The 23,402-nt window shown below is 45.4% G+C and overlaps 1 protein-coding gene across 3 annotated transcripts in view; it reads right to left on the bottom strand.

Moving 5' to 3' along the window:
* NTRK2 (neurotrophic receptor tyrosine kinase 2) overlaps window positions 1-23,402 on the bottom strand; it is a 378,936-nt gene that overhangs the window by 72,349 nt on the left and 283,185 nt on the right. For all 3 annotated transcript variants that reach the window (XM_060014974.1, XM_060014975.1, XM_060014973.1), the window contains exons 14-15: window positions 18,513-18,643; window positions 4,684-4,856 (exon numbers count right to left, since the gene is read on the bottom strand). In XM_060014974.1, coding sequence (XP_059870957.1) covers window positions 4,684-4,856; window positions 18,513-18,643 — 304 coding nt within the window. The remainder of the gene's footprint in view (window positions 1-4,683; window positions 4,857-18,512; window positions 18,644-23,402) is intronic.

Here is a 23,402-nt window from a genome sequence, read left to right as displayed (position 1 = left end):
TCCTTTTATCTCTGAATATCTGGATTTAGCCATTCCTGTTTTTGTACAAGGCAAGTCCTGACACATTTATTTCACCTCCATTCAAACTGCAGCCCCGACTGCCAGTGGTCACACGGAGGAGAATACGGGAAAAGCTTCGGGCTCTCTCCAGCTCAGACTCTCCCTCTGGAGTAAGAAGTCTTACAGTGCAGCGGCCAAGGCTCTGGGGTATCAGAACTGGACGTGATCTCCTTCTAACACGCTAGCTGTGAGCTGAGGTAGGCTACAGAACGTCTCTGGGCCTGTTTCCTCATTCTGTAAAGTGGAGATACTGACTACACCTTCCTAATAATATGACACTGACAGGGGATACGTGAGACCCTGCTTGTATGGTGCTTTGTAGACTTTCATTGGAAAGCTGGAGAGAAAGCCTTTGCAAACAAAGTTTTCTTTAAAAAAAGAAATGGACAGTGATACGAAAACACAAGTCTTCATCCGTGCATTTCTTTTTGTGGTTGGCCTGTGATGGGGCTCTCAGGGTCAGCCCCGCCCACCTCACTAAAGGTCACTGAAGCCCAACCCTTCCTAGCACTGAAGGGGCAGGGGAAGGTGACAGTGTTTTCACTCATCATAGGAGACACCAGGAAAAGGATCTAGGGATGCACGTGAATTATGGGAAATCCTGAAACACCCAGAGAATATAGGCCAGGATGAAATCTTCATAGATTTAGTTCAAAGAGTGAAATAAGTTGTTGATTTTTCACAGCCTTATTTCAGCTCCAGAAATCCAGACTCCTCTAAGAATCTCCAGGAAAGAGGAAACGTTAGAGGCCAAGCACAAAAGGCCACCTCTGTGCAAAGCCCCCATCTGCCAGCTTTCCATTCTGCGGCACCGGAGAGCTGGCGCCCTCCAGGGCCCTCTGCACTCCACCTCCTGGAGTTGGGGCAGGCTCCTGCATTTTTAACCAGCTGTTGCTCCTGCTTGGTTCTGGGTATTTGAACAAGGCTCATTTTAATAGAAGAAGCCTTTGAATGCTTTGCTTGGGCAGAAAGTCCTGCTATAAAACCAGGGCAGGCAAGTCTTCTAAACAAGTTCTTAAGAGGAGTATAAACAATGTTGCTTTGCTTCACTTTGCTTCACTCCACAGGTTACCCCTCAGCTCTTGGAAATAAAAACGTATTTCACCTCTTCCAGGAGAACACACCTTAAGAGGGGAAAGCACCGCCGGCGCCCTGGCTCGGGGAGCAGGTAGTAGCTTCAGCGGGATTCTGACGAGGGAGGCTGCCCACCCTGCCTTGTTCGGCCTGTTGCCTCCCAATGAGGGGGACGGCAGCCCTTAGCCACACTCCTCTGGTTCCAGAATTCTACAGGACACTGCTTTCCTTCTGGTTTTTTAATGGCCACTTCAAGAGGAAGTAGTGACATGGTTAAGACTATGGGTTTTGCAGCCCTGGCTATGGGTTTGAATCTCAACTCTGTCACTCACTAGCTGCTTGACTCACTTTCTTCAACTGTAATATGGAAATGATGGTAATAATAGCTTACTATGTTGATACATTTAAAACATTTACAATGCTTAGAAAGGCTCAACAAATAAATAGCTTTTCTTTTTGGCCTTGCCACGCAGCTTGCGGGACCTTAGTTCCCTGACCAGGGATCAAACCTGGCCCCGGCAGTGAAAGCACTGAGTCCTACCTAACTACTGGACCACCAGGGAATTCCTGATAAATAGCTGTTATTGCTTGAAAAAAAAAAAGCTGTGTCTATCTTCCCCTCATTGGAAGGGGATTCAGGAGAATTCTAAGGGGAAAAATTGTCATCTCCTTGAAAGCAAGGACAATGTTTGACTGCTCATCTCCCAGCCAACCTAGCATAGGGCCTGGTCATGTTGGTCCTCAATGTATGGCTTTTGGATGAATAAAAAGGGTGGGAGGGTAATTGTAGACAGCTGTCTTTGTAGGGCAGTTCCAATGACACTTGGGGACACATTCATGGCAGTGTAAGGGCTGGGTTCCCTTCCAGAAGGAGAGGACAGACTAGTTCACAGCACATCCTTGGACCTGAGAACCTGATTCTTGGCATGGAAAAGCTCTTGTTCCCAGAGTTCAGCAGATTCTGAAATGGAGCACAGGAGGTTTTCAGCAGCTCCATGCCCTGTGCAAGCTGCCAAGGGAGAATTAGGTGCCTGCTCCTTCTGGAAGGCAGGAAGGAGAGCAAGGGATGGAACTGAAAGAATCAACACACACACACACACACACACACACACACACACACACGCACACACACACACGAGTCTGAGCTCACAGAGGCATTTAATTGCATCCAGGTGAGTACATTTGAATTTATTATGCTACAGTTTTGGGAAAGTACCATTTTAAGTTAGGGACATATCCTAAAACATGGGAACAAAGGAAATTAGCTCTATAAGCAGCAGACCTCAACCAAATTCAGCTTCTTTTCTTCCTTTCACATTAGATTTGTCAAGATAATGTGCAAAAGCTCCCATCATCCTCTCCCCTATCACCCGTGCACATGTATTCACGAGGCTAGGGATGGTCAAAATGATCCAGACTGTACAAATCACGGGATGACATTTCTAAACACAGCAGTACTCTCTTACCCTTCCACTGTTGTCTCAGCAATTGACTTATTCCTTAAACTGTACAGTTCCTGAACCTTCCAGGGGCTGCATGAAGCTACTGGTGCCGATTTCTGTGGAAAGCTCTCTTCAGTGCCCGTAGAAACTAGAGGAGGACAGGGCAGTCTAGGTGCTGCTGTAACGCAAAAGGCGTCACTTCCCCGGGATTACGGATGCCTCAGCCAAAATAAAGAGGAAAATGTGTCAGAGAAGAAGGGTTGTGGGGACAACATCTATTGATTACCTGCCATCACAAGAGTCCTGACACTAGGCCTTGAAATGGGTGTTATCACACCCATTTTACAGGTGAGGAAACTGAGGCCAGTGAGGAACATCTTTCTTATTTCTCCTAAATTATACTAAGCTTTCAAAGATTAGTTATATTTTAAAGAAAACAGTGTGCGAGAGCCAGATGTGACTTTAAGAGTATCTAACTCAGACCCACCTGAGAGTTCTGGCGGCTGAGGTGGTGTGGCTGGGGACCCACCCAAGGGACCCAAGCATCTGATGCTGAATAGGAGGGAGAACCCGGGTCTCCCAGCCCTCACTACTGGGACCTCTTACTCTTTCCTTGTTTGAGATCATAAATGTGCGGCTTCCATCGTGCCTCTGCTTAATGCAAATGAAAGCATCGCTTGTTCTCCTTCACCGAGGAGGGCCTGGATCAGCACGTTTCTTCTCTCCCCTGGTAGATACAGGATGAGAACACTCACTATGGGCTCCAGCAGGGTGACCACCAGCTTCCTCTGTCTCTCTCATCAAACTCAGCTCTCCCTTCGATTTCTCTCAGCTGGTGTCCGAGTAGAAATCATTACTAGCAGAGTTCAAGCTTCTGCTTGTTGAAAACTTCCTACTTGCTCCTATGCTACGAGCTTTCTATTTATTCTAATTCAGCCCTCCTGCCTACCCTGCTGGCTCAATATTATCATCACAACAGCTAAGAGACTTGCCCAAGGTCATTCAGCTAATAAATGCTAGAGCTGAGATTCAACTCCAGCTCAACGTGCTGCCCGGATCATTGCTATCTCCTCGAGAGACGCTGCCCTGCGATCCCTTTTACTTTGCACCGTTTTCCTCACTGTTTCAAAGCAGCGCCGCCCACCCGCGCACCCCACCCCCGGTTATGCACACTCGAAACCGTCTCTCACTTGCTCTATCCCGCGGCCCCTCGCGGGCCCCCGCACCCATCACCGCAAGGAAGGGACTGCCTGAGAACCCACTGCTGAACCAAAACCCAATTAGGCCCATGCTAGAAATCCAAGTTACAACGCTATTTAACAACCCAACGACTCCCTTTTATCCTCGACATTTTCCCTTTCCTCACTTTGCTGCCTTCCAGTTTTCCCCGCTGGTCACAAAACCCCTCGTGTCGAAGCTGACCACCTTTTTCTGACCTCCGGGACTCAGTAAGGGCCCCAGTCCTCAGTCTTCAATGGTCCTGTCCAGTGTCGTTTTACCTCCTTCCTCTTAGACGTTTTGCTCTTTCGATGCTGTTCTTTGCACTCTATCCTCTGACCGACTGACTTCCTGGTTCTTCATTATGTCCTCTGAGTAAAGTCCAAATGCTCGCCTTTCCAGCCGTGACCCTCTCCTACCCTGTTTTCCACCTCCCCTTGCCCTGGTTTATTGTGTTGTTTGGCATCTCCAGACTCTCCACTCTTCACCAGACCAGACCTTTCCCTGTGACACCTGGGTGCCTGAACTCTTGCTGTTCCCTTCGCCCGAATAACATTCTTCCCTTATCCACCTGGTAAACTCCTACAGAGCCTAGGGCCCATCTCAAACGCACAGGTCATGTACCATTTAATGAAGCAACACTCAATAAACACAGGTGAAATGGAGTGGAATCATTAGTATCACATTATGTAGAGTTTGTTGATTCAGGAAAAGGAGCCATGCAGTGGCCTCAGGTTCTTTCTCTGTAGTAGGCATTGATGTTGTCACCAGGACAGGCTGTTCCAGAGAAAGGTCCAAGGGCCCCTTGGTCCTTCCCAGGAAGCCCCCTCTCCTCACCCCCAGGCTGTCTGGAGCCCACCTCCCACGTGGCCCCCGGTGCCCCCCGTACCTGAGGAACTTGTTGAGGTCCCCGTGCTTCATGTACTCAAAGACCATGATGAGCGGGTCACCCTCCACGCAGACGCCATAGAACTTGACGATGTGTTCGTGCTGGAGGTTGGTCAGCAGCTCAGCCTCGCGGTGGAAGTCCTTGCGTGCGTTGTCGCTGGCATCCTTCAGCGTCTGGGGACCAGGGGCAGAGGGGAGAAAACCGACACAGCTTAGACTGAGGGCGTGAGAGGGAAGCTGCGTTGAGAGGGATTCCTTTAGGGGGCTTTGAGGTTCCTGGATGGGAAGGACATTCCTCTCATGTATCACCCAAAAGATTGAAAAACTAGCCTAATTCCTGAGGAAATAAGGTTTGTATGAATAACTGAGGAAAAGTTCCTTCTGGGTATGCAAAGGTTTAGTTTATGAAGGATTTACATAGATGTTCTTTCATTAAGTGACAGACATGAACTTTTTACAAGATATTGAATATAGTTCCCTGTGCTATACAGTAGGTCCTTGTTTATCTATTTTATATATAGTAGTGTGTATCTGTTATCTGTTAAACCCAAGTTCCCAATTTATTCATCCCCCCCACTCCTTTCCCGTTTGGTAACCATAAGTTTGTTTTCTATGTCTGTGAGTCTATTTCTGTTTTGTAAATAAGTTCATTTGTATCATTTTTTAGATTCCACAAATATTTGTCTTTCTCTGTCTGACTTCACTTAGTATGATAATCTCTAGGTCCATCCATATTGCTGCGAATGGCATTATTTCGTCCTTTTAAAGGGCTGAGTAATATTCCATTGTACATATGTACCACATCTTCTTTACCCATTCATCTGTCAATGGACATTTAGGTTGCTTCCATGTCTTGGTTATTGTAAATAGTGCTGCTGTGAACATTGGAGTGCATGTGTCTTTTAGAATTAGAGTTTTCTTCTTTTCCAGATATATGCCTAGGAGTGGGATTGCAGGATCATACGGTAAGTCTATTTTTCGTTTTTTAAGGAACCTCCATACTGTTCTCCATAACGGCTGTACCAGTTTACATTCCCACCAACAATGTGAAGGGTTCCCTTTTCTCCACATCCTCTCCAGCATTTATTATTTGTAGACTTCCTGATGACGGCCATTCTGATGGGTGCAAGGTGCAGACATTAACTTTTTATCACCTTCATCCTTTTTAACCCTGGTCCCAATTACTACCTCGGACATCTCTCCCATTTGGGGGCTGGTTGTACTTTCTAGGCTGCTCTGCACACCTCGCCCCTGCTCATATAACCTTTGTAAAGCTTTATATTATGGACATATTCAGTAGAGAGAAGATCATAATGACCCCTCATGTACCCATCTTCCAGCTTCAACAATGATCACTTTGCCAGTCTTTATTAAGTGAGGTCTCCAAAAAGCCTTCCCCAACGTGTGCCCACACACACTGCTGGCTCAGGAAACACCCTTGCCAGTGAGCTCAAGAAGGCCAGTCATGCTGCCACAAAGACAATGCCCAGGAGCATGCCAGCTGGCCTCTGGTGCCTCTAGTTCTCTGCTCAGCCACCACGGTGTCACAGCAGGGCACAGCTGGCATTTGTTGGTGCCACGCACACATGCGGAGCTCCTGTCCTGTGTCAGTCACTGACCAGAGCTGCGGTGGCATCAAGAAGACAATGACCCAAACAGGGGCCTCAGACATTCATGAGCAAATAGGGTGATACATCACAATGATAATTCAAGCTCCAAACACAACGCCTGAATGAACCGGCTCCGCTGCGTCTCTGTACAGCTTGATCTCTTGACATGCCTGTCTTGAAACTTATGCTTCCACCTTATGAAATGTCTGCAGCTGCCCAAATGACACGGGCCATGCCCCCCTGCCCCTGCCCTTGTTCATCCCTCTGCCTGGGATGCTGACTTGGTCAGGGTCACTGGTGTTGGAGGTTGAATAATGCCCTGCCCCAAAGGTATCCACATCCTAATCCCTGTAACTTATGAATATGTTACCTTACATGGCAAAAGGGACTTTTTTTTTTTTTTTTTTTTTGCGGTACGCGGGTCTCTCACTGTGTGGCCTCTCCCGTTGCGGAGCACAGGCTCCAGACGCGCAGGCTCAGCGGCCATGGCTCACGGGCCCAGCCGCTCCGCGGCATGTGGGATCTTCCCAGACCGGGGCACGAACCCGTGTCCCCTGCATCGGCAGGCGGACTCTCAACCACTGCGCCACCAGGGAAGCCCCAAAAGGGACTTTTTAATAAATTTATTTATTTATTTTTTGGCTGCGTTGGGTCTTTGTTGCTGCGTACGGGCTTTCTCCAGTTGTGGAGAGCGGGGGCTACTCTTCGTTGCAGTGCGCGGGCTTCTCACTGCGGTGGCTTCTCTTGTTGTGGAGCACGGGTTCTAGGCACACAGGCTTCAGTAGTTGTGGCTCATAGGCTCTAGAGCGCAGGATCAGTAGTTGTGGCACACGGGCTTAATTGTTCCTCGGCATGTGGGATCTTCCCAGACCAGGGCTCGAACCCGCATCCCCTGCGTTGGCAGGCAGATTCTTAACCACTGCGCCACCAGGGAGCAAAATGGGCTTTGCAGATATGATTAAGGATCTTGATATGGGGAAATGAGCCTGGATTATTCGAGTGGGCCCCAGTATCATCATAAACAAGGGTCCTTCTGAGAGACCGGCAGGAGGGGGAAGAGAGAGAAGCTATTAGGATAGAAGCAGAGGTCAGAGAGGAGAGAAGATGCTGTGCTGCTGGCTTTGAAGAAGGAAGAAGAGGCCATGAGCCAAGGAATGTGGGCATCTCTAAAGGCTGGAAAAGGCAAGAAAACAAATTCTACCCTAGGCCCTCCAGAAGGAGCCAGGACATCTTGACTTTAACTAAGTAAACTGATTTCAGACTTCTGCCTCCAGAACTGTGAGAGAAACAATTTGCGTTGTTTAGGCCACTGAGTTTGTAGTAGTTTGTTACAGCAGTCATAAGAACTAATACACCTGGCTAACACCTAGCAGTCCTCCAAGACTGGGCTTGGCCATCACCTTTTTGAGAAACATTCGCTGACCCCCTCATCATTGTCACATCCCCACGGCCTGGCCTCCCAGGCTAGGTTGGATGACCCTTCTAGGTACACCTCGTACCCACCTCTATCCTATTGCCAGCCACAGTACATTCTCACTGCATGTTTATTTGCTTATCTCTGGTGTATATGGTGAGCTTCTTGACCCAGGGACTGTGCCTTCCACCTCTACACTGCCGGCATTGGGCACGGCACCAGGCACATGGCAGGTATTCAAGATTTATTGGTGCAATGAGCCAGGGTTTAAACCTGGACCTTTTGATGAGAAGCTAGAACTCCTCCCCTTTGGGTACCATAGTGTGAGGATCTGCCTTTGACTGAAAGGAGAACACAAACTTTGGCGCTGCTCTGGACCTCTCTGAACCCTGGTTTTCTCTTCTGTAGGGTGAGGGTAACAATATCATCTACTTCACAGGGTCCCTGGGAGGATTGGACGAGATAGACTAAGTTGAGATGCCTCCCAGGCTCCCTGGTACAGGCAGATATTTGGGAGATTTGAATTTGAAACTCCAACCTAGTTGCATTCAATTTGCTCACGCTAGGATCCAAGAAGGCCAGAAGGTGCATGGATAAGGCAGGGGGCCAGCCCAGGGCATGGAAGTGCCCCTGAGTCTGCCACTGGTTCCCTCCTGAAATCCCTTGAAGCCTGCAGAGTTTTCTCAGAGATCCAGTCTTTTTATGCAGGGGCTTCTCTGAGTCGCTGAGATAGCTTATTTCTATGGCCTTGGTCCATCTTTCACAGTGTGTTGGAGAAGGCAAATGAAACTTTCAGGTCATTTTCACAAAGCATGGACAAATTCTGCATGTAAATTTTCTTCTCAAGTTTCAGCTATGTAGTGTTGATTCAAGAATGCTAAATTTTGTGTGTGTCTGTGTGTGTGTGTGTGTGTGTGCGTGTTAGAGAAAGAGGTGGGGGGATGTCAGACAGTGGGGTAGAGTGGGAAAGAAGATAGGATTTTCACTGGGGAGGCACCAAACTGAAAGACTTAACAAGCATTTCATATTTCCATTTCCTCAAAGCAAAATCCTACGGGAAGAGACTCCGCTCTTAGTGCAATGCTAAAAACTGTGCTTCAGTAACATTTTTGAATTTAAGAGAGGAGATTTCACTATTCATGGGACAAATGCATTTCACAAACCTGGCCTCATCCTATGTGCCCATCCATTTTTACATGTCAAGTTCTTTTTCTAAATTATAATCCAATTCTATTTTAAGAGATTCAGAAAATATGGCGGTAACGAGTTGGGCAAAATCATCTTCTGAATTTGGCACTCGAAGGACAGAATTTTTCTAAGGGTGGAACCATAGCCAGACAGCAATCAGAAGCTGGAAAAATCCTGCTATCAACCCTATTTATAGAATTCATCTCTGTTTTAGCACCATGGCTGATTGTGTCCCTTGGCAATGGACATGAGGCGGCAGCTTCCCTCACTGACAACTCCCTCCACTGAAGTTTCATTTTGACAGGCATATTTGCCCCATCACTGAGCATTGCTATTTTCTTATTCCTAGTGTCTGCTTTGTAGCTTCATTTCTTCTTATTCCTGGTGAATTTCCTAAAGATGACACTCTAAAGATGCCATCCTGTCTGAAGACATTCTCAAGGGAGAGGTCTTATCCTGAGCTGCAGCGAGCTGCTGTCTGGAGTACACACTGAGTCAGAGTTGGAAGAGTGGATTAGCATGACATAAAGTCAAGCACAGAACTGAGAAACTAGTGAAAGTAAAATAGAAGTAAGAAAATAAAAACAAAAGGAAGCTGAACATTCGTCTGAAATGCTTCTGCAGAATATTAAGGCTAATGGGAAGCTGGTAGGGGAGGCAAGATCACTTATTTGAAACCATTGGTGTGATTGGATGTTGTGAGTCATGACAAATGATTGTGCATTTCAAAGTATAGGCGGTTTTGGAGGCACAAGGTAACACGAAGACTGTGTCCTTTTTAAAATACTGATGTCATATTCTTCTCCTATACTTTTTAGAGAGCATAGCCACAGAGTTAAGGTGAAAGAGAAAAAAAAGAAGAGATTATTATAGCAAAACCTCACGATGCCCAATGCACACCACTGGGCTTAAAGCAGAGATAGAAATGAGTAAACCCTCCCACGAGGCAACCAAGATGCATTAGAATGTTTGTCCACATGCCTAAGCTCTTCTGGGTCAAGATCTGTTGCTAATGGAGACTGTTTACTCTTCTGATATCTTCTAGACCTGCACTGTCCAATATGGTAGCCAATAGCCATGTGTGGTTAGTGATCATCTGAAATATGGTCCAAATTGAGATGTGTGTAAAATACAGATTTCAGATTCTGAAAACTTGGTGTGCATGAAATACCTCATTAATATTTTTAGATTAATAGTATATTGAAGTGATGGTATTTTAGATAGGTTGAATTAAATAAAACACATCAATACAATGAGTTTCATCTGTTTCTTTTTACTTTTTAACAGGTAGACTAGGAAATTTTAAAACAGAAATGTGGCTTGCTTTTGTGGTCCACGTTATACTTCTATTGGACAGACCTGTTCTATAAAAGTCACCTTAGTAAGCTGTTAATGGGTCAACCTACTTCTTGGGAATGTTGGAAAACAATGCTAAACTGAAATAGAGTTAAGGCAGACACCCTCGCTATGACGTCCTTAGAGGCAATGATTATTCAAGTACTTAGGGTAAGCCACAGTCACGAGGCTATGTGATTCTTCTAACTTACAGGGTCTTCTCTAAAGAAAAGTGGAGGAAGCTTCTCACCAATGCTTACAAAAGTGAACTTTTGAGGAGTATATTGTAATAAATTCAGAGATAGAAAGAGCTTGATAGAAACAAAATCTTAGAAACTAGGAAGAGTGTAGTAGCTGTCTCCCCAACATTCCTACAAATGTAAAAGCTAATTAGATGACTGTGTAAAAACAGTAAGGATCACACACACACTCAGATAGTGCTCGCTGTACTAGAAACCAACACTCTGTGTAACTGTGCAGTTACATATGATTGACGGCAAAGGCCAGCCAATCATATGTAACTGGCCTTTGCAAGGACTCTTATCAAATACAAGATTCATAGCCAGGGTGCTGACCGCTGCCATGTTTATTTTCACAATGGTGCTCTCATGGTTCCAAATCTAACAAGCCAACCATCCAATGGGAAACATGAGGTTAATTTCTAATTCATATACTTTAAAATACTTGCAATAATTTGGGGGATAAAATGGATGGCTTGTGCGTGTATATTACATCAAGTTGCATAGTACAAATGCTCAATCTTTGAAAGATGGGAAACTAATTCATAGCAACTGTCATATTAGAGAAATATGGACTCAGAAGAGTGAATCAGAAGTTGGCCTCCGACATGGACAACTGCAAGATATTTACAGGCTTTAAATATGCTAGCATACAATTGACTGAGACAATTCCACTAGAGAGAAAGGAGCTGGTAGGTCACAGTAGACCATGACTCGATTACGAGTTCTGCTGTCACGTTAAAGTCAATTAAAAAGCAGCCCATCTATCACAATGTACATGTTCTAGAGATACAGAGGAGTGAAATGAATACTCCAGCTATGTTTTGTATCAGATGAGACCTCATTAGAGTGAAACGCACTGCTTGTTTTCAGCATTTCTGAAAAGATGTGGATAAATTGGAGAAAAGCCAGAAAAAAAGGGTTAACAGGACAAATTAACAAGACAAAAAACAGATCTCCCATCAAAGGTTAAAAGTTGAAGTTACTGGGAAAGGGACATTGATGGAGAAACTTAATAATGGGGGCCCGCCGTGACAAGTACAAGAGGGATTCTGACACGGAAAATGTTACTGACCATCCTACAGCACATGTGGGTGTGTACGTACACACACACACACACACACACACACACACAAGCACATGCACTCATACATGCACCAGGGAAGAATGAACTTCCACTAAAGGACATAGAAATCTTTTAAGCAATGCCCGGACCATAAAGATGATTAAGCCTTTTAACAAGCCACTGTTAAAAGTTCTACCATTTCTGTTCCCAGAAACTTGTAAAGATGGAATTGATAGTACTTTCTGCAACATTATATTCTGTTAAGGAATACAATCAATTTTTTTAGGGCAACACTGACCAATGTTCCCTTAAATACACTAACCTTGTCATCATCAATTTCTATTTTGTGGGAACAGGGATTTCACACACCAATTTAAATGGAGAAATGGAGGGGGACACGGGAGGAGGAAGGAATGGTTGAGAGGCTTCACAGTTAATCAAGATGTGAGGACTGATGTGACAACTATCAGTAGAAAATAAAAAGAAGGAAGGAAAGGAAGGAAGGGAGGGAGGGAGGGGGAAGGAAGGGAGGAAGGAAGGAAGGGAGGGAGGGAGGAAGGAAGGGAGGGAGGAAGGAAGGAAGGAAGGAAGGAAGGAAGGAGGGAGGGAGGGAGCGAGGGAGGGAGGGAGGGAGGAAGGGAGGGAGGGAGGAAGGAAGGGAGGGAGGGAGGAAGGAAGGGGGGGAAGGAAGAGAGGGAGGGAGGAAGGAAGGAAGGGAGGGAGGGAGGGAGGAAGGAAGGGAGGCGGGAAGGAAGGGAGGGAGGGGGGAAGGAAGGAAGGGAGGAGGGAAGGAAGGGAGGGAGGAGAGGAGAAAGAAAACAGCCATCTGCCTTAAAAATAAACTTGCCTGGGGAAAGCACTTGAATGGATGAACTCTTGACGCTCTTTCTCATTTACAAATTGTTTCCCTGTTCCAGAACTGAAGGATAAGCTGTCTTTTTCGAGCTCTTCTACTGCCCTTACACGTATTCTGAGACAACTGGCTCTAGTTGCTTCTGGCCCATAGGTGGCCTCGCCTGTGTCACATGCCCACCTTGGATGCTTGGACCTCAGGCAGCTGCCTGGCAGGAATACTGACCGGAGTAACTGGTCACATGGCATTTCCTTCTTAAGGAATCTGAAGGTGAGTAATAGAGACCGTGGGAGCAGCAGCGGGCAGGAGGCAGCAGCCCAATGCTAGGGAACAGCGGAGGGGAGAGACAGCTGCGCCACACCAGCACGGAGGCCTGGAGGAGAGCCTTGGTGCCTCCCGCGAGGATAACAAAGGGCCCGTCCTAAGGGCCAGCTCAGATCCTGGTGGGCTTCTGGATCCCAGCTGCTTCATTCACAGTGAGGCCCAGTGGTCCTGCAGGTCCTAGTTGAGTCATTCATCTTTCAGTTTGTCCTGTCAGGTCTCTTTCCCCTGTCTTTTTGTTTAGCATCTCTAATATTGTTTCAGAGAACCAATGCCTCCTTACATTTGGTCCATGTGTGTGGTTAGAGCTGACCTCATCTTCTATTTGCAAGGATATGCATGTGACCCAGGCCTAGATAACCAGAACATTCTATTCCCTTGGCTGGAGGGCCTGGTGAAACAACTCAAGACAAGCCAATACGAGTTGGCCCTTCGACTTCTGCATAATTGTTGGGAAAGAAGAGCTCTCTTTTGGGTTGCTAGGATGGCCGCATCTAAGCCCAGAGCCACTGCTGACGAGTCTTTAGCATAGTGTGGGGAGAGCCTGCCAGAGAATACAGTCAGCAGAGAAGAAAGCAGAGCCAGGAGATGGAGAGAGAGAGAGAGAGAATTGCTGATGCCCTAGATCTTTCAGTGCCTGAAGCTAGAGCACCAGCAGCAAGGTCTTCCAGGAGCTTGGGCAAATACATTCCCTTTTCTACTTAAACCAGCTGGAGTTGGGTTTTCAATGAATCTTATACTGCTCTTATTATCAAAGCTGATTAAGGTATTTTGCTTGTATCCTCCTGAGGCCAAGCACTCATCCAGAATCATTTTCCTTATTTCCACCTATTGCCTTGAATTACATTGCTACCCAGGAAAACATGAAAATCTCTCTCGTCATTACACACAAGTAAGCACAACTACACACTCCTTTGTATTACTTGATAAGTGGTATTACGTTGAATTTCCTCAGTTTGGTTTATTAGGGCATGTGTAGAATTCAGGACGTGAAAACGTGGTGCACAGTGGGCACGGGGCTGGTGAGGAGGTCGGAGTTTTAGTCCTAGGTCTGACATGAAGTGATCTCATTCAAGCCATGTAATTTTGGATAGGTCATTTATCTTCCCTGGACCTCGTTGGCAAAATGTATCAGTTAAGCTAAAGAATTTCAATAATAGCTCTATATATCTGCACAGTGATTCGATCATTTCTAAAATGATTTCTCATTAGATTATATCATATATATATATATAATCTCATGAAATTATTTCTTACCTAGAAATGCCAACTGCCAATTATTTACTTTTTCAAAAGGCTATTATTTCAATAGCCCATCCATCCATCCATCCATTCAACAAGCATTTATTGCCTGCTACTACATATTAGGCAATGTGCTAAAAGGCATGGTTCCTACCCTCAAGAATATGCCACTCTAATGGAGAAGATAGACACTCATGTCATTGATTAAATATACCCACGAATACATGTATAATTAACAACCTTGACATATGCTGTAAAGGACAAGTACAGATGCCTTAATACGTGGAACTGGGAGTTCTGACCTCAACGGGGGAGCAGCAAGGGGAAGTCTCCTTGAGGGAGCAACTCTAGCTGAGAGCTGATGGGTGAGTGGGAGCTGTGTGGCCCCGAGGCTGCGCTGGGGCCCTCCAGGCACGGGCGTGGCCACGGCGTGTTGGATGCTACTTTGGGCTGGCCCATGGTAACGTGCCACGGGGTGTATCAGTCAACTCTGCCAGATCGCTTGCATCATTTCCTCTGTTGCTGACAAGCAAATATTCAGAAACGTGAAAAACCAAAAGCCTTCATTAGGTGCTAAAGAAAGTCTGCTGAACTCAGATGTCACCATTTCGCATCTCGCCAAGTCTTCCTGTGCAGAATCTCTGACTCGCTTTAACTTACACCTTGAGGAAGCCACTCAACTTCTCTGGGTCTTGGATTTGCCATTTATAAAACATGGGACTTGGATTATAGATATGATTCCTAAGCCCTCTCTTGTGTTCACCATTTTTCTGTTTCTAGAAGTACACCTGAGTTAGTGGAGAGGGGGAAGAGAGGCCATGAATCCTACAAAGCCCACTTCTGGCTGTATTTAAAAAATGAAAATTAGCGCACATTCACAGCACAAGGAAAGGCTGTAGGAATTGTAGCTATTGAAATGCAGGTTGGATGGAGCCAAAATTAGTTAACGCATCCACAGCTAATGCAGGGAAATGGTGATGCAGTGTTTCCTTGGCAATTGAGTTACTTAAAGGTAAAGGAACTCATTTTGATCAAAGACCGGTTTCTCTGCTTCTCATCCTCTCTGTGGGTTCTTCGGTTGTCATTCAGTGGAAAGGGATAAATCCATTTCACTAAAAAACAAAGGTCATCCAAAAAATCAAGAAAAGGGCAATCCGGCTGGATCCAAACAAGCAGCTACTCTAATGGGAGAGGCGTGCGCAGCCTCCCACGCGCCCTTGAGGGGCTTGCGCATGCCTTAGGATCGCTCCCACCTTAAACTGGCATCTGTGGGTCCCTCAAACCTTAAGTCATTCGGGGCAAGCGATGCCAGAATGTACAGGAACCTGACATCTGTCAGTCTGAAAGCAAAACCTCGGATTTCAAACCCGTCAGTTCCTTCTAGAGAAGGAAAAAGGACAATAGCTGCTATTTCTTAGCATGCATAATCAATGCTGCAGGGGTTGCTAGGCAACAGGCAGGAAGACCGTCAAACATCCCTGGGTGCCTCCAATGGAGGAGAAGCAGCCCTGGCAGCCATTCCTCAGAGGTGAAGGGCTATGCAGGCCCTGGAGGCCACGTTCAGTTTGTCTCGTTCCTTTAAAAAAATCCCTTTATTGTGGTCAGGACGGAACCACAGACATTTTCCTCCCAGGCTTATTAGATAGTCTTTGAACACACTTTCAATTGGCCCACACGCTTAAAAATGAGCAGATCAGGCTGGTGAGAGGCAGCTTTATGAAAGGTTCATGTGTTTTTCTGACCCAATTCATCCCGGAGCCCATGAAAAATCAGACTTGTTTCTTCCGTGGCTGTAGCCTCTGGATCCCAGAAAGTTAAAATGGGCCTCCTCTCTGAAGCTTGAAATCATTCTGGCCAATGTAAGCAAAGCCTCCGATTTCAACAAAAGTTCACATTCAAGGTCATCGAGATGAGATTTCTTAGCTGTGTGACCTTGAAGTTGAAATGAATTTTTAAGCTGTAGATATTTTGCTCTCTCTACTTGAGATAAGGGGACAAATTTGCTTTTTTTTGGTTTTTTTCTTTTGCGGTACGCGGGCCTCTCACTGCTGCGGCACGCGGGCCTCTCACTGTTGCGGCCTCTCCCGTTGCGGAGCACAGGCTCCAGATGTGCAGGCTCAGTGGCCATGGCTCACGGGCCCAGCCGCTCCGCGGCATGTGGGATCTTCCCAGACCGGGGCACGAACCCGCGTCCCCTGCATCGGCAGGCGGACTCTCAACCACTGCGCCACCAGCGAAGCCCTGGTTTTGTTTTTGTTTTGTTTTTCAGCAGTGTTGATTAAAGAGCAAACACTCATCACGGGTCGTTAATTTATAAACATTTATTTGGCAAAGCCAGGAGGTTTATGGGGACTAGGGCCTGGGTCGGAGTCAGGGGTGGGATTAGGGCTATGACTGGGATTTAAACCAGAAAGAAGCCTCACCGGCAGTAGTGATGGGAAGCATGCTGTGGACAGAACAGCTGGCTACACACTGCTGATGCTGGCTGATCCTTCATCATGACGAGCCCAAGCCCTGAAATCCTGTTTTAGCACTAGTTTGGAAGGAAATGTAATGTCTGAGTTGAGGGCGCCATGGAGTTAGTCTCCTTAAGGACACCGCAAGAAGTACGCCAAAGCAGGAGCAGAATTAGGAGTGATACGGAAATGAAAGGCAATACCCACTGAGAAATTCTGTGAGTCTATCTCTTTATCAGGCTGAGGTCTTTCAGCTATTCCTACACTGTCCTCTAGGTTTCCCTAATCTCCCAGGATTTCCTCACGTTCAAAGATTTCACCTTGTGACCCCATGAAGTGAATTTCTGAAGGCCTGACTTAGCTCCCTGGATGGCCTCCAGATATCAGTGGGAAACATGGCCCCAGGGCCTTCAGTCTCCCTGCCTATGACACATGCTAGACTAGGCTTATATGTTCCCTAAGCGTCTTCCAGCTCTAACCTTGCATCAGGCTATGAATGTACAAAAACAGAGGCACCTTTCGGTCCCATTTTTCCAAAGGGGGGAAAAAAGATAGCAGCAGAAGAAAGCAAAGACTGCAGATATAGCACTGCCAAATGTTCTGAACATTTTGTGCTTTAAAAAATAACAAACTTTTTGAGTAAATGAAAGAAAAGAGGAAGCAATTGCAGCAGCAGGAATTAAGCATCCTCAGCGTCCCCTCAGGATTCTCACTTTACACCACTCACCGCACTTAACCTCGCATCTCTCTGGCATCTCCCTTCCCCTCTTGTCTCCTCTGTCTCACTCCCCTCCTCCATTTACCTATCTTAGAGATGATGTTTATTTGATTGATATTACATTGCTCATCCCTAGAAAGGTCTGTCCTTTATTCGCCCCAGAGTGCAGCTTTTTAGGAGCCTTTGCTGAGAGTCTAAGAGTATCCGTGCCAGTCGGCTTAGTTACTTTTGATGACAAGGAAAGCAAATACACAGTGTTTCATCTGGATGAACTTTAACAGAAACTGTGTTTAGTCTGCAGGCTGGGGAAGTTCAAGAATCATTTAATTTCTCTCCTCTGTTACCCATTACACATATATTAAAGTATTTTAAGGCTAAGTACAACAGTAATGGAATACATGTCTCATTTTTACAAAGCTGTCCTGGTTATAATGAGTAAATAAATGTCATTTGTACAAATATTCTGTGTTTGGCCAAACAAACAAACAAATAAAAACCCAAACTCAATCATGTGAGGCCAAGAAGTTACATTTTATTACATTAGCCACATCCGTATGCATTCGGCATTAATTCGCTTTATAAACATATGCCTCTTTTAAGTGTTTTATATATATTATACTTGGGTGAGTTGTTCCGTTTGTAATTTTGACAATGCCATGTGTAAACGATATGCTGAAGTCTTTTGTGCTATTTACGTTGATTCTTGTGATTTAGAGAGCTCAGTGGAAATTTCAGCCCTTTCAATAATGTTTATCTTATCGAAGAACAGGTCTCCTGTTTTGAGTTTACGAAGACATGGCTATGATGAAGGACTTTCAGACTTCTGTGTAAAATCTTGTGTCTCCTAGGGAGGTGGGATCTACCAGAGATGTCACCCATCCCAGATGGAATCATGCCTAGGGCCTTGGAGACATTTGGGAGGGACAAAGTAAGTATAACGGAAGTTCTCAGCAGAACTGAGGCTGAGAGGGAAAGTGAAGGCCACAGTCTCCCTTCCAGAACCTTCGAACAGGAGACAAACTCCCACTGAGCTTGGACGAGCACCAAGCAACCTGAGGAGACAGTGGAGCCTCCAAGACTCAGCCGGTTGGATTCTGTTTGACCTCACTGACCTCTATCCAGAATTTAGTTCACATTGACCGGGAAGAGTAGCTCAGAGCCATTCACAGCCTGTAGACTGGAAGGCTGTCCCTGAGCAGAACCTCTGACAGTTGGTTGTGCCCCAAATATCCTTCCCAATGTCCATTCCTCTAAAGGAATTTGAACACATCCACCATAGCAGATGTAATTTGCTCCTGAATTGGCCACTACAATAACATAAAATAAAGCATCACCTCCACACCTGGGTGTGACCACGGATAATGAGACATTCTGGGGTGTTCGCTTACCTTCACTGCCACCAAGATCTTGTCCTGCTCAGGACAGAGGTTATAGCATTCAGCTAGGAAAACTTTTCCAAAGGCTCCTTCGCCTAGCTCCCTTTTCAGAACAATGTTATGTCGCTTGATGTGCTGAACAACTGTAAAACAAAGACAGAATGGACATTGGAATAGAGGCATGTGGAGCTGCAGGCAGAGGATGGGGAGTCAGTGGCTGCACCCTGAGCTTGCAGGCCCCCGGTTCTCTCCTCCGCACAAGGATAACCAGACGGGAAGCTCCGTGTCCAGCCGCAAGGTCCACCCCAAAGGGTTGGAAGGTGGCGGCGTTGGCCTGCTCTCCGGAGTGGAATTATTGTTTCTGATAGAACTAAAGGAACCACCGAGCCGTTGGCTGCAGAATGTCATTAATGAGCTTTACAGACTAGGAAAGGGGAGAAATGAGAAGGGAATGGATATTAATGGCAGGCCTCTCACGAGCCAGATGTTTTGCATGTATTTGTCAGTTATGTGTCTGGTGGGAAAGGCAGAGAGCTAGCCAGGAAGCCTTAAGTCTTTGTTAAGCCCCCTCAGACTCCTGGGGGAGAGAGGCTCAGAGGATACAAAGGGAAAATGCAAGATCTGTGCATTGCTGATTGAGGCTGTGTCCTCACCTCACTTTTCACCTCCTGCTGAGGTAGGCTCCATGGTTGAGCCGTAGTGACTCCTTTTGTTTAGACCAGAAATGTCTAGAAAAGGCTGGCTTCCTTAGCTCCTTTCTAAGATTGTGTCCCAGTCTTGGCTCTCCAAAGCTAAGAGGAGACAAGAATAGAAGTATCTGGGGAAGGAAGAATATTCCTCCCTCTCGTTCAGAGCAGAGCTGGCCCATGTCACTCATCCATGCGCCTTACTGGGGAAAGAGGCAGGAGGTGGTCCAGGGTCCTTTAGAGCCCAGTAGTGCAAGGTGGGAGGGGAGTGAGTGATTCTCAGGACAGAGCCAGTGGAGAAGCCCAAAAAGAGACTGTACAGAGGACGGAGCTGCAGTGTGAGCTTGGGCCTCTTCACCCAGCACATCAAGTGTTGGATCCCTTAGACCAGGGTTTCCACCAGGTCAATGGCACCATGCTTTTCTGGACAACTCATCCCTGAATGGCAGAGTTTAAAAGGACTGTGACTCCCTCTAGAGCTTGGAATGTGCAGCCGACAATATTCTCTCATTTGACTCTCACCACACTGGGAAGCATTCCTTCCTACATTTTATACTTGGAGAAACTAAGTCTGTGAGAAATTCAACGATGCACAGCATGGGAATGGAGGAGTTGGCATTTGAACTTAGGTCTGCCTGAATCCAGAGTCCGTGATTTTTCTTTGACACCACAAAGTTCCTTTCCAATTGTAAATTGTGTTAAGTATAACAAGAGAAATAGTAATATATAATAGACTAAAAAGTAAAAATAGTCTTCCCGCTTCCTCTCTGCTTAGTTCACTCTTCAAAGGCCAGTTCAAACTCTCAAAAGTTCAAAAGGAAATACAAGGCATATCTCCGTAGTTTTAATAATAATAAAGTGAATACCCAGGAACCCACCATTCCATTGTAAGAAACAGAATATCACTAGTACTTTTAAAGCACCACTGTGTTCTTTCTTGATTGTACCCACTTCCTACTCACCTCCCAGGGGTAACCACTGTCCTGTATTTTGTGTTAATCCTTTGCCTTATTGGTTTGCTATCAATGACGTATCCTAAACCAGAGAGTGTTGGGCTTTGCCTGTGTTGAACTTATATAAATGGAATCGTACTACAAGCATCCTTCCATGTCTTACACCTGTCACTCAACAATGTCCTTGAGATTGAATTACATTGTGTGTGTAGTAGTAACTCTTTTGCTTTTACTACTTTATAATATTCTGTGGAAGGACTGTAACACCATTTATTTATCCATTCTATGTTGATGGATATGTTATACAGTTTCTTTTTAGATACAGCTCGATATAAAATGCAACTGGTGATTAAGGTTCTGTTTTAATAGGATTTTTTCCCCTTATAATTCATGTGGTTTGGAGCTACGGCTGCTTCCATGGGCCTCTGGGAACTCAGGGTGATAAAAACCAAAAGGTCTTTTATGAGCAACATTATTAATGAATCTAAGAATGTATATTAATTTCTCATGCTCCAGTAGCAATGATTGAATTTAAGAGGGAGAAATGTGTTCATTAGGGAGAGTGCCCATATGAAGAGACGAATGTAATTCTTGCAGAGAATTAGCTGCCCTATTTAAATCTAATATTTAACTCCATGGTTGTCACATGTTCATTGGGAATTAAATTGCCACTTGATTTACTTTACACTCCAACCAGATCAAGGCAAGTATTTAACTCTTCTTTTTTTTGCATTTGATTTATACTTTTCCTCCCTCCCTCCCTCCTTTCTTTCCTTCCTTCCTCCCTCCCTCTCTCTCTCTCTCTCCCTCTCTCCATTCCTTCCTCCCTCCCTCCTTTCTTTCTCTCTCTCTTTCTTTCTTTTCTTTGTTTCTTTCTCCCTTTCCTTTCCTTCCTTCCTCCCTCCTTCTCTCTTTCTTTCTTTCTTTCTTTCATTCCAAGCAGTAAAAAAAAGTTGGTGGCAAATAAGTTCATAAAGCTATGGATAAAGCCACAACTTGGTCATCTTCAAAGCTAAAATTGATGAGACCAGTTTTCCCATGTTGACCTTGAAGGCAGTAAATGCATCTTTTCTTTAAGAAATGGGCTATTTTGCATTAATTTGTTTTGCTATGTTTGAGATATAATAGATTACAAGAATGCTGGCCTTTTGCAAATGTACTCCCTCTAAACAGAATGAATTTCTCTTTTCTAAGACTGGAAGCCACCAAAGGGCACAGGTAACAATTTTGTGTTTGTATTTGCATTCCTGCCAGGGTCTCACAGCTGGTGCTATCCAAACATTTGTTGAAAAATGTGCCGAATGATAATAAAAACAACAGACAAATACTGTTTAGTTATATTATTTCAGTTAACTGACAATAACCCTATTGAGTATGTAGGCAATAAGGCAGCCCAGTTCTCCAAGATATCAGGAGTAGGGAGAACAACTAGTCTGGAGCTATCACATCCTTGAGCTAAGAATTTCTTCCCATTCCAGGAGAGCATCAGGGCTTATCCTAACCTACCTCATTGTCTGCTTCCCTCAATCAAGGGAAGTCCCTGGTACCCTCTCAGGGCCTCCCTCTTTATCCAGCCTCAAATCCCCAAATTGCTCATAAGTGCCCAAGGCTGAGCCAATGCTCACGTCTTCACCTTCCTCACAACCCCTTCCATCGGTCCCTCTGGGCTCGCTCCCCTGTCATCCACAAGCTCCCTGTATCCTCAATCTCTCCATAAACTTCCCTTCACCTCCTCGACTCAAATAAAACCTTGGCTATGTCTGAGGAAACTCATGCCTTCCCCCTGCAGCCCTCTCAGATGAAAGCCATCCCCACTCCTCACCCCCAGGTTCTTCAAGGCCTGTGTGCCTGATGTCTGACCATTACCCACCCCACTCCTGCTAGAGCCCCAGCCAGCTGAAAGCATCTATCTTACGGAACCGTCAGCCTGACCATGTCTGCCCCCTCACTCTGACATCCTGGCTACTCCTCTCACCCACTGAGCTCCTGGCTCAAGCTTTCCCTCTCCATCCTCCCGATGCCATCATTCTCAGGGCCCGAGGCACAGAGGGCTGAAGGAGCTTGCCCAAGCTGTACAAACACTCGGCTGCCATTTGTCTTGTGTCTTTCAATAGTGTGGCTGAGAGGCGAGGCATTGGGAAGTCTGGTTTGGCTGTTTGCATGGCATTTAGCTGACTTTTTCTGGGAGCAAGACTTCCTTTTTTAAAATTTATTTTATTATTTTTTTTTTTGGCAGGGGGGTAGGGCTCACCATGTGGCCTGCAGGATCTTAGTTCCTTGACCAGGGATCAAACCTGTGCCCCCCTGCAGTGGAAGTGTGGAGTCCTAACCACTGGACCACTAGGGAAGTCCCAAGACTTTCTTAATGAAGGAAGCAATGCACTGGTTCCTATTCTAGACAGTCTCACTGTGGACAAGCACTTTGAATAACACTGCCTTAAAGGGTCCTAGGAACCCTGGGTTCATTGTACACAAAATATCCTCAGTGAAGTGAGTCTAAAGATTCCATGATAAATAAGCTAACAGGTAAGCATGTTAAAATTTTTACACGCTTCATTTCTCTGAGGTCAGTCAATTCTCTGCTTTTAACTTTGGAGACCCCAGTAAAAAAACCTCAAACCCAACATGAATAACGAATAAAAAAATAAATGAAAGCCCAGACTCTACCATAAATGGCTCCTTAGTTTTGGAGGAAAACTCAAAACAATAATTGATTTTTTTAAAAAAAGTTTTATCAAAAAAGTATCTCTTTGAAATTCACCTTGCCAAAAAAAAAAAAAGGAGTATCTTGAAGAGGTGTAGGTGGTGTAGGAGCTATACCAACAAACTCATGTAGTCTGCAGACTGATCTATGTATGTTCACATAGTCAAAACAAAGGGTGTGATTAGATTATTGTGCAAAGAAATCTGCTCTGTGTAATTGGGGAGAAATTGATGACCAGCAATAATAATCGTGATGAGGGGCTAAAAACTGTCTGGATGTCTTTATCACTAATGGAATTTTCCAGAGTGAAAATTTGGTGCCCTTAGTCATTTGCTTCCTAAGTACCAGAACTGAGTAGATTTCTGGTTTTGTATTAGTATCACATTATAGCCACTGAAAAATGTATTTTGTCACAAAGTAGCTTCAGTAGTTTATAGAGATGCTTGCAGTTTCAGATGGTTTAAATCAAATTCCTGGTATCAATATCTCCCAGAAGTAAATAGTCCATATTTACACATAGGCTATAGTATCAACCCATCTCTATATTCATTATTACTAA

The sequence above is a fragment of the Delphinus delphis genome, chromosome 6 (genome assembly GCF_949987515.2).
Source record: "Delphinus delphis chromosome 6, mDelDel1.2, whole genome shotgun sequence".
NCBI lineage: Eukaryota > Metazoa > Chordata > Mammalia > Artiodactyla > Delphinidae > Delphinus > Delphinus delphis.
Note: the sequence above shows the minus strand (reverse complement) of the source record. Positions and strands in the feature narration are given on the sequence as shown.